This window comes from Aythya marila, assembly GCF_965140915.1.
Source record: "Aythya marila genome assembly, contig: HAP1_HAP1_SCAFFOLD_193, whole genome shotgun sequence".
Classification (NCBI taxonomy): Eukaryota; Metazoa; Chordata; class Aves; order Anseriformes; family Anatidae; genus Aythya; species Aythya marila.
The window spans coordinates 428,702-439,440 of record NW_028136875.1 but is presented as its reverse complement, the minus strand read 5'-3'; the positions used below and the strand labels follow the sequence as shown (position 1 = coordinate 439,440).

General features: G+C 71.0%; 1 protein-coding gene and 1 long non-coding RNA gene across 3 annotated transcripts; both read right to left on the bottom strand.

The window, feature by feature from the left end:
• Window positions 1-131: 131 nt before the first annotated feature.
• LOC309891371 lies at window positions 132-1,931 on the bottom strand. Of its 2 annotated transcripts, none has more exons than XR_014319506.1 (3): window positions 1,850-1,931; window positions 662-773; window positions 132-171 (listed from the first exon to the last, which is right to left on the bottom strand). It is a non-coding gene; the product is annotated as an uncharacterized lncRNA (long non-coding RNA). The 2 variants fall into 2 exon arrangements; XR_014319507.1 differs by lacking the exon at window positions 1,850-1,931 and adding an exon at window positions 1,607-1,745.
• Window positions 1,932-3,422: 1,491 nt separating this feature from the next.
• On the bottom strand, window positions 3,423-9,940 carry EIF4B (eukaryotic translation initiation factor 4B). Its single transcript, XM_082785737.1, is given in 16 exon segments — window positions 3,423-4,031; window positions 4,154-4,226; window positions 4,337-4,424; window positions 4,550-4,614; window positions 4,766-4,847; window positions 4,850-4,978; window positions 5,070-5,185; window positions 5,269-5,503; window positions 5,597-5,776; window positions 5,965-6,075; window positions 6,298-6,441; window positions 6,654-6,708; window positions 6,988-7,104; window positions 7,723-7,931; window positions 8,784-8,924; window positions 9,879-9,940. Coding segments are annotated over 16 exon segments (1,836 nt in total). The 5' UTR covers window positions 9,892-9,940; the 3' UTR covers window positions 3,423-3,953.
• Between the last annotated feature and the right edge of the window lie 799 nt (window positions 9,941-10,739).

Below are 10,739 nucleotides of genomic sequence, written 5' to 3'. Positions count from 1 at the left end.
CCCGCTGCACTCCCATGGCCCTGGGGACCGGGAGGGGACAGTGGGGGTGGTGGGGCGCCAACAACCTCCCCCCGAGGCCACCAATTCCTCCGGTGCCCCCCCCGTCACCACCAGTTCCCCCCCCCCATCCTACCTTGGCCTCGCAGCGCTTGTGGCTGGCGACCTTGCACACTGGGGGGACACGGGGGGGGGGGGGGGTGTCAGGACCCCAGGGTCTGTCCCCGTGCTCCCCCCCCCCACACTGTCCCTAATCCCCCCCCCGGCAGTGTTGTGCTGGGAAGGGGGGGCAGGATGGGGGGGATGGGGGGATATCGGGGGTATGGGGACGGGGGACAAGGGGGAGGTGGGGACACACGGGGCTGGGGGACACGGGGACACCGGGATTTGGGGTCGGGGGATTTGGGGTCAGGGGGACAGCGGGATTTTGGGGACACACCAGGCTGGGGGACGTTGGGATATTGGGGGTATGGGGACAGGGGGACAGGGGGGAGACGGGGACAGGGAGATGGGGACAGGGACATTGGGGTGTGGGGTCAGGGGGATTGGGGGACAGGGTTCAAGGGGAGATGGGGACATGGGGACACACGGGGCTGGGGGACTGGGACGGGAGGACACGGGGACAGGGTGGCAGTGGGCTTTGGGGCCGTGGTTTTGGGGCGACCTGTGCAGAGCAGCCCCTGCGCCCCGATGTCCTCGTGGCAGGCAGCGCAGCGCCGTGGCTTCTTGCGGAAGGATTTCTCCTGGAAGCTGTGGGGCTGGGGGGCCGGCCCGGGCTGGGGGGGGGACAGGGACAAGGGGGGGTGCAGGGGAAATGGGGGGGGGACAGGGACAAGGGGGGGGGGACAGGGAAAATTGGGGGGACAGGGAAAAAGGGGGAGACGGACTCAGCACCCCTCAGACGCGGGGTACCCGGGCGCCCCCCCCCCCCCCGATTTCCCCCCCCTCCCGTCCCCCTCCCCGTGCCCCCCCCGGTCCCCAGGGCCCCCCCCGAGGCGCGGCCGCCGCGTCCCGGCCGCAGGAAGCGGGGCCGGGGCCAGCCCAGGAAGAGGGACCCGGAGCCGCCCCCCCCTCGACCCCCCCCCAACGATTCCCACGGCCCGGCCCGGGGGGGGGGGCGTGGGAACAGGACCGCGGGGGGGCGAGAAACGGAGGGGGAAGGGGGGCAGATGCCGCGGCAGAGCCCCCCCCGTTGTCTCGACCCCCCGGGCTGACCCCGCGATGCTCCCACGGGGGGGCCACCCTCACGCTCCCCCCCCCCAGGCCCCCCCGGTTGGGCTCAGCCCCCCCTCCCGGCCTCCCCCTCCCCGGCGGACCCTCCCCGCGCCCCCCGCCCCACGGGACCCCCCCAGACCCCGTAGCGGGGCCGAGCCGCGCCCCCCCCCGGATGGTGACGGGGGGGGGGGACACCCCACTTAAAACTGCCCCCCCCCCAAAAAAAAAGAACACTCCCCCCCCGCGGGGGGGTGACAGCCGCTCCCCACGGACCCCCACGCCGCGCCCCGCATCCGCCCCGACCTCCGCGGTCGCTCGTGGGGCGCACCCACGCCCCCCCCTCGCCCCCCCCGTGCTCCCCACGCCGCCCCCGCGCCCCCCCACGCCCCGGTACCGAGGGGGGGCCGTGGCGGCGGCTCAGAGCCCGCAGCAGCGACCCCACGGCGCCCCGCGGCTGCATGGCGGCGGTCCCGGTCCCGAGTGGGGCGGGCCCCGCGGCTTCCCGGCGGGGGGGGGGGGCCCGAGGGGGGGACACGCGACACCGGGGGGGGTGGGAGGAGGGACGGGGGGGGCGAACGGGGACACGCGTGGGCCCGGCTTGGGGCGCTGCCGCTGTTTCCCACGCCCCCCCCGTTACCTTCATTTCGTGCCCCCCCCCCGGGGCCGTCCCCGCTGCTCCCGGTCCGGGCCCGGTGGCGGCGGCGTTGGGGCGGCCCCGGGGGGGCGGGGCGGGGCCCCCCCCCCCGCCTCCTCTCCTCCTCCCCCCCCCCCCCCCCAGGTTGGGCCAGCCCCGTCAACCCCTGCGGGGCTCCGGGCACGAAGGGGTTAACGCGGCCGGGACCCCCCCCCCGCGCTGCGGCCGAGGATGGGGCCGGGGAGGGAAGGGTTAATGGGGGGGGGCTGTGGGGACCTGTAGGGTCCATAGGGACACCTGGTCCGGGCTGTAGGGCCCATGGAGCCCCATTGTGCCACAGGGCTGTAGGGCTGCCCCCCCCGGGGTGGGTTTGGGGCTGTTTGGGGGCGCAGGACGGGGACCCCCTCCCCGCCCCTCCCTGGTTCTGGCATCCACGGGCTCGGCCCCCCCCGGCCCCCCCCCTCCCGTCCTCGAACCCACCTGGGGCCCCCCCGGGCCGGGGGGGGGCGAGCAGCAGGGCCCGGCCCAGCACCGGGCGCCCATGGGGGGGGGGGGGGCACCCGCTGCGGGATTTCCGCCGGCCCCTCCCTGCCCGGCTTGTTTATGGGATTTCAGGGTTTTGGATGTTTTTGGGTTGTTTTTTCTCTATCACAAACATTTATTTATTTATTTATTTATTTATTTATTTATTTATTTATTCATTTCCTCCGCTTTTTATTAGTTTTTTTTCTTGGGACCCCGCCCCCCCCGCAGGGCACAACCCTGTCCCTCGTGTGCCCCCCCCCGAGCTTCGGGGTCCCCAAATGGGGCTCTGGGGGGGGGGGGCAAGGGATGGGTTCAAGGGGGGGGGGAAACGTGTCCCCGGGGAGGGGCGGCTCAGTGTCCCCCCCATATCCGTGTCCCCCCCCCCATGTCTCGGTGTCCTCCCACTGCTCCCTCGCCCCCCCCCGTGTCCCTCTCCCGCCTGGCTCCGGCCCCGCAGCCAACAGAGGCCGATTGTGTGCGGCTGGGATTTGGGGCATTTTGGGGGATTTGGGGCATTTTGGGGAGGGTTTGGGGCTTTTAAAGGGCCCGGCCCCCCAGGAAGGAGGGGGTGGGGCCTGCAGGACCCCCTGGCAGTTAGCGATTAGCAGCAATTAGCGGGGGGGGGGGGGGGAAGCTAATTAAACTTCACCTCGCTGCGGGCTCCGTGCCAGGGGAGTGCGGAGGGGACACGTCGCAGGGAGGGGGAGGAAGAGGAAGAGGAGGAGGAGGAAGGGGAAGGGGAAAGGGAGGCTGCCAGGGGCTGCGGGGGGGCTGGGGGGGAGGAAGAGGAGGAAGAGGAGGAAGGCCAAAGGACAAGCTGGAGGCCACCAGGAGCTGCTGAGGAGAGGCTGGGGGGGAGAGGAAGAGGAGAAAGAGGAGGAGGAGGAAGAGGAAAGGAGAGGAAGAGGAGGGAAGAAGAAGAGGAAGAGGAGGTGGAGGCTGGCCAAGGGCCAGGAGCTGCTGAGTGGAGGCTGCGGGGCTGGGGAAGAGGATGAGGAGGAGGGGGATGAAGGCAGCCCGGGGGCTGCAAGGACTCACACGGAGCCGCAGGGAATGTTTGAGATCAGCTTTATTGGAGGAAACAACAAAAAAAACAACCCAAAACCCCCCAACCCCCCCGAAGCCCCCAGCCGGGGGGGGGGCAGGGGGCAAGTAAAAGGCAGCTCTGGGGCCCCCCCTGGCAGGTGCGCTGCCCCCTGGGCACCTCCCCAAAATGGGCTCAAACCCGAGGATTTTGGGGCCGCTTTGGGGCAGGCAGAGGGGGGCCAGGGGAGGTCCCAGGGCTGCCAGCTGGGGCCCCGATGCCCCTCCGTGGGGGGGGACCGGGGGCTACGAGCCCCTACCTGCGGCTCGGGGGTCACCAGAGGCTGCAGCAGCACGCAGAGTCCTTTTTTTTGGGGTGTTTTCCTCCCTTTTTGTACTTTTCGCTTTTTTTGTGTGTTTTTTTTTTTTTTTCTTCCTGCATTACGATGTTTAAGAAGGGGTCTCCGGAGGCGCTGAGTTTCAGGATTTATTTGGGGCCTGCCGGGGACAGCTTTGCTTTGGCTCCCCGGGGGGGCGCGGGGGGGGCGGCGCGAGGCTCTCACTCGGCGCTCTCCTCGTCCTCGCCATCGTCCTCGCCGTCCACCGACAGCGCCGCGTACTTGCTGGCGTGGCTGAACTGCTGGCAGGGAGGTGGCACGGGGGGGGACACCGAGTCACCAGGGGGGCTCAGCACCCCCGGGACCCCCCCCGGAGGAGCAGGGAACCCCCTCCCACCCCGCGGGTGCAGCGGGTGCTTACGGAGGCCGGGCTCTCGTCGAGTTTCTTTGGCTCAGGCGCAGGTCTCGCGTCGTGATCCTTCCTGCTCTCCTTCCTGCAACACCGGGGGGACACGGGGCTCAGGGGGGAGCATACGGGGCGGGGGGGGGTACACAGAGCTCGGGGGGGGATGGGACACGGGGCTCAGCACCCCTCGGCACGCACCGCTCGGCGTCTCCTGGGCCGCGGCCAGAGCTGCCGCTCCGCGCCTTGGGGCCGCTCTCCCGGGCACCGTCCGCCTTGCTCTCATCTCCTGGGGTGGGGGGGGGGCACAGGGTATCACCACCAGCCCTCCACAGGGCTGCTGGCCCCCCCCGGCGAGGGGACAGATCCCGGGGCACTGCTGGGGGGGTGCAGTGCGGCCCCCCCTGGCCTCACCTTTCCTAGGGGCGCTCCTCGGGGCCACGCCATCCTCCAGGGGCAGGCCGGGCGCTGTCTGGCTGCTGCAGGGGGGGCAGAATGTGACCGTCAGCACCTCGGGGGGGGCACCACGGCCAGCTGGGGGGGGACACGATCCCCTGGGGCTGTGTGGGGATGCCCGGTGCTCCCAGGAGACCCCCCCGGTGCTCGGGGGGTGTTCTGAGGCTCACCCACCTAGGGGGGGAGTGCTGCTCCGAATCCGAGCCGGGGGGGCGTGCGGGGGGGTTGGTGCTGCGCTTCACCCAGGCGTTCTCCTTGGGGGGGGCGCGGGCACGGCCTTGAGGGGCTGCTTCTCCTCCTGGGGCCGGGCGGGGGACGAGGGGGCCTCGTCCTCCCTGGCGAGCGGCTCGTTCTCCAGGGACTTCTCGCTCTCCCTCCGCCGTGTGGCTGCGGGGGCACAGGGACGGGGACGGCCCGGGGGGGGTCACACTGCCGTCCCGGGGGGGGGTCCCGGGGCCCTCACCGTCCCGCTACTTACTCCTGCCTGTGGGGCCGGTGCCTGCGGTGGGGCCGGGGGGGCCGCTCTGCGAGGACTCGCTCCCCGTTCGCGACCGCTCCTGGTTCTGGTTCTCCTCGCTGCGCCAGCTGGGGTGCCTGCGGCGGGGAGGGGGGGGGTGAATGGGGGCAGCCCGGGAGAGCCCCCCCGGATCTCCCCCCCCGCCGATGCCGCCGCGCACCTCTCCCGGGGCCGCCTGTCTATCCGCTTGTCGTCCTCCAGCTGCCGCTGCAGCTTCTCCTGCTCCTTCTGCAGCCTCTCCTCCACCTCGCGCTCGCGGGCGGCCGTGTCCACGGGCTTGGCCCCCCCGAAGATGGAGGCGGCGCGGCTGGACTGGGGGGCGGGGGCCACCGCCGCCTCCTCCTCCTTGGGCGCGCTGCGCGGCTTCAGGTTCAGCTTCGGCCGCTGGGTGGGACCTGGAGGGACCCCGCGGGGGCTGAGCGGGTGCCGGGGGGGGGAACCCAGACCTCGCGGTGTCCCCGTCCCCCCCCCGGTGCTCCCCGCACTACCTCGGTCGTCGCGGCGGAAGTCGTCGCGGCCGTAGTCGTCCCGCCCGCTCCACCGGTCCATGCGGTCGTCGCGGCGCTCGTAGCGGTCGTCGTAGCGGTCGCTGCCCCCCCGGTAGTCGTCGTCCCGGCGGTAGCCGCTGCCGAAAGCCCTCCTGCCGCTGCCTATCCGCGAGTCGTAGCCTGGGGGGGGCAGAAAAACACCCGGTGGGTCCTCCCTCCGACAGGGGGACCGGGCCCCAAATAGGGACCGGGGACCTGCCCGCTGGGGCCAGACGCTGCTCGCAGGGCAGTGGCACAGCGCTGAAGCCCCCCCTCAAGGTCCAGCCCCAGTCCCCCCCCGGCACGCCTCGCCCTGTCCCCCCCCCCACCTCGGTCGTAGTCCCTGCTGCGGTCATCGTAGCGGTCCCGGCCCCCGAAGCCGCGGTCCATGTCCCTGCGCGCGCTGTCGCGATACCGGTCATCGTAGCGATCCCGATACCCTGCGGTGGGGGGGGGGGAGGGGGGGGGATTTGGGGGGAAAATTGAGGAAAATTGGCACCTCGAGAAGCAACCTGGGGGACGGGATCCAGGCAACTGCTCCATGGGGACAACCCCGTGGGCAAGACGCAGCCCCTGGTACTCCGTGGAGCCCCAGCGCTGTCCCTGCGGGGATCCTGCCCCCCCCTCGAGCCCCCCCCGACCCCCCCCAGTGCCCCACTCACTGTCACCGAAGCCGTCGTCGCCCCGGCGCGGGGGGTAGTCGTCGAAGCTGTCGGTGGTGGCGGGCCGGGCCCTCCAGTCGCTCTCGAACCTCTCCGAGTCGCGGAAGCGGTCGCGGTCCCTGCCGAAGCAGCGGTCGTCGCGATCTGGGGGGGGGTAAAGGGAGGGGGGGCCCTGAGCCCACACAGCCTGGGGCAGCGTGATAGGGACGGCTGGGGGGGGGCCTGATAAGGGAACGCCCCGAGGTGGAGGGTGCTGAGCGCCGCCCCGGCCCCGCTGCAGCCCCTGGAGCTGTTGGGGGGGGGGGGATGGGCAGGGATGGAGTGGGGGGGGGGTGAGGGGGGGGTCCGGGTCCCACCTTTATCCTGAGCCTGATCAGCGACGTCCACGCGTATCCGTCTGTTCCCTAGGGACTGCAGACGGGCGGCTGGTCAGGGCTGGGCCGCAGGGGATCTCCAAAAAGCCCCCACCCCCCAAAAAAACCCAACCAACCATCTCCTAAAAAAAAAAAAAAAAAAAAAAAAAACAAAAAAAAAAAAAAAAAAAACACAAATCCCTCCAAACCCCCCCAAGCCCCCCTTTTTCCCCCCTTGAGCCTCTTTTTAACACGCCCCCTATGGCGCCTCCAGCCCCCAGGGCTGCTCAGGAGGGCACCCATCACTGCGGGGGGGCCCCGGGGGGGCCGCACTCACCTCTTCGTTGAGGCTCAGCGCCTGGAACAAGGAGTCGATGTCCTCGAACTCGGCGTAGCCAAAACCCTTCAACCTCTCGGGGTTGGTCGGCTCCCGCGGCAGGCGCACGGCGCTGATCTGGGAGGGGGCAGAGCCCGCGGTCAGGCGGTGACCCCCTGCTGGGGGGGGGACAAACCCCAGGGACCCCCAGGGGCAGGGAGTTCCAACACCCTGCCGAGGCTTTTGGGGCTTTTTGGAAGATTTTGGGGGTTTCGGGAGGGTTTTGGAGGCTTGCTGGGGTTGGGCACAAGCTCTGGGTGCTCGTGGGGCCAGGACCAGGAGAGCCCCGGGCGGGCGGGGAGGCGACTCCCCATCCTCCTTGTGAGCCAAAGCCGTTTTTTTGGGTAATAAATCACATCTTCCCCTATCCAGGCTGTCTGCCTGCCACCTCCCTGTCTTTACTGGGGACCGGGAGCATCCTCATCCCACCCCAATCCTCAGTCCCATCCCCAGTCCTCAATCCCATCCCCAATCCCCCCCCACCCCAATCCCATCTCATCCCCAATCCCAATCCCAGCCCTTGGCCTCCCCCCCGTCCCCCAGCACCATCCCATCCCTAACGCCCTTTTTGTACCACAACCCCCAAACAAAACCCAACGAGGACCTTCGGGGGTCCTTCCACGCGTCACAACCCCCCCAAACCCAACCAGAACGCGGGGGGGGGGTCCTCCCAGCTCCGCGCCCCCCCTGACTCACGTTGAGGCCCCGGAAGAAGTCCTTGATGGAGTCCTCGGTCACGTCGTAGGGCAGGTTGCCCAGGAAGGCCGTGTAGGGGGGGCACTTGGGCAGGCGGCTCCTGTCGATGTTGGGCTCCCGCGCGGCGCGGGGGGCGGTGGGCAGGATGGAGCGGTCGATGGGGGGGGCCCGGTACACGTCGTCCTCGTTGCTGTGCCACGCCGTCGACACTGCGCACACCGACAGCGCTCGGGGGGGGCCCGTGGTGCCGGGGGGGCACCCGGGGCACCAGGGGGGGCTCGGCTGGGTGGCCTCGTAGCCAGCCGGCCCGGTGGCCGTCCGGTCGCTTAGCCCGGGGGCATTTAACCCAGCAGCTGGTGGCCCAGCGGCCGTTTGGCCCAGCGGCCACTCAGCCGATTAGCCCAGTGGCCATTTAGCTCGGCAGCCACTTGGCTCAGTGGCCGTTTAGCCCAGTGGCCACCTGGGCAACAAACCCAGCACCGCCTGGCTCAGCGGCCAGTTAACCCAGCTCCCACCCGGCCACGGAGCCCAGTGGCCACTTGGCCATTTAGCCCAGTGCCATTTGTTCCAACAGCCAGCTGGCCATTTAGCCCAGTGGCCACTTAACCATTTAGCCCAGTAGCCATTTGGCCCAGCAACCATTTGGCCCAGTAGCCATTCCACCCAGCAGCCAGTTGGCCTTTTAGCCCCGTAACTACTTAGCCCAGTGGCCAATTAACCCAGCAGCCAGTTAGCCCAGTGGCCAGTCGGCCACATAGCCCAGCACCATTTGGCCCCGTGACCTTTTAACCCTTTAGCCCCGTGGCCATTTAACCATTGTGCCTGGTGGCCATTTAGCCCAGCAGCCAGGTAGCCCAGTGGCCATTTAACCTTTGGGCCCGGTGGCCATTTAACCCAGTGGCCACTTGGCCACATAGCCCAGCGGCCATTTAGCCATTTGTCCCGGCGGCCACTTGGCCACGCAGCCCAGCACCATTTGGCCCAGTGGCCATTTAACCAGTTAGCCCGGTGGCCACTGAACCCGGCGGCCCCTCGCCCCCCCGGTGCCCCCCCCGCCGTACCGTCCCCCTCCAGGTCGTCGGTCTCGTCGGCCCAGCTGACGGGTTTGGGGATGTAGGTGGGCCCCCCCCCGCCGCCGCCATCCTCGGCCAGGAAGTCGGTGAGGGTCAGGGTCTTGCCCTTCTTGTTCTTCTTCTTGGCTGCTGGGGGGGCCGCGGGGGGGGCACGTCAAGGGGCGCTGAGCGGGAGGAGGGGGCTGGGGGCTACGGGGAGGGGTCCTGGGGAAAGGGGGGGCTTGGGGGGTTACGGGGGGGGGTTCTGGGGAAAGGGGGTCTCTGGGGGGTTGTGGGGGGGGTCTGGTGTGAAGGGGGGGTGGGAGGGTTCTGGAGGGGGTCTGGGGGGGGGTCCAGGGGCCTGGCCCACAGCACCTCCACCGGGTGGGGGTCGCTGGTGCTTTGCACGGGGGGGGTCATGGCCCACTGGGTGCTGGTGCACTGCACACGGGGGGGGGGAGGCTGACGCCCTGCACGCACAGCAGCTGTGCTGGGGGGGGCAGTGGTGCATTGCACGGGGGGGGTGATGCAGTGCACGCGGGCTGGGTGTGCACGGGGGGGGGTCGGTGCCTTGCACAAGTGTGGGGGGTGCTGGTGCCTTGCACACGGGGGGGGGTTGGCGCCTCGCACACCCGGGGGGGTGACGGTGCCTTGCACGGGGGGGGGTCGGCGCCTTGCACACGCAGGGGGAGGGGCCGGGGCCTTGCACACCCGCCGGGGCCGCTCCCCCCCCCCCCCCCAAGCCGCGTGCGCGCCGCGCCCCACGTGGCCCCCCCCGCCCCGCCCCGCCCCTGCCGGCCGCGCCTGCGCACTGCGCCGCCCGCAGGCCCCCTCCCCCCCCGCTCCCCTCAGCGCCCCCCCTCCCCCCCCCGCTCCCCACGGGGGGGGCGCTGAAGGGAGCCGGGAGGGGGGGAGGGGCGGGGGGCCCGGCTCGCGGTGCTCTCCCCCCCCCCTCCCCGAACTCCCCCGCCCCCGGCTCCCGCTCCCGGCCCCCGCCGTCCCCCTCCCCCCCCCTCCCCGCCGGTGCCGCCGCGTCCCGGGGGCGGCCGCGTCCCCTCCCCCCCCCCCCCCTCCGCCGGGCCCGGGCGGCCGCGCCGCGCTCACCTGAGGCCGCCATCTTGGGACGGGGAAGGCAAAGGGCCCGGATGGCGCCGTCACGTGCACAGCGCCGCCACGCCCCCGCGGCGGCGGCGGGGGGCGGGGCCTGGAGGCAGGGGCGGGGCCTGGAGGCAGGGGGCGGGGCCTGGAGGGAAGGGGGCGGGGCCGCTGAAATCTGCGGTTGGCGTCGCCGCCCGCGCGGGGCGGGGGGAGAGGGGCGGGAACGGCCGGGGGAGGGGGAGGGGGAGGGGGAGGGCAGCGGTACCGGTACCGGGGGGGGCAGCCCCAGCCCCCTGTGCACGGCCCCCCCCGACCGCACGTGCAACACAGCAGCACCTCCTGAGCAATGCGGCATCACCGCTGTGCAACGCGCCAGGAGCCTCTGGGCAGTGCAACAGCACCGCGTGTGCAATGCACCAACCCCCGTGTGCAATGCACCAACACCCCCGTGTGCAATGCACCAACCCCCGTGTGCAATGCACCAACACCCCCGTGTGCAATGCACCAACCCCCCTGTGCAATGCACCAACCCCCGTGTGCAGTGCACCAACACCCCTGTGCAATGCACCATCCGCCCTCTCCCTGTGCAGTGCACCATCACCTCCCCGTGCACATCTGGCTCCTGTGCAACGCACGACTGCCCCCCCCCGTGCACCGTCACACCCCGTGCACTGCCAGTCCTCGTGCCGGGCGTGCTGACGCCTTCCCGTGTACACTGCTGTGCTGGTGCAATGCACCATTCCCCCAGCATGAGTGCTGCTGGCCCTCGTGCAATGCACACCCAGGTGCCCGTGCACTGCTGCTGCCTGTGCCATGCCCCCCTGTGTGCTCCCGTCCGCCCGTCCCTCCTGCCCGTCCGTCCCTCTG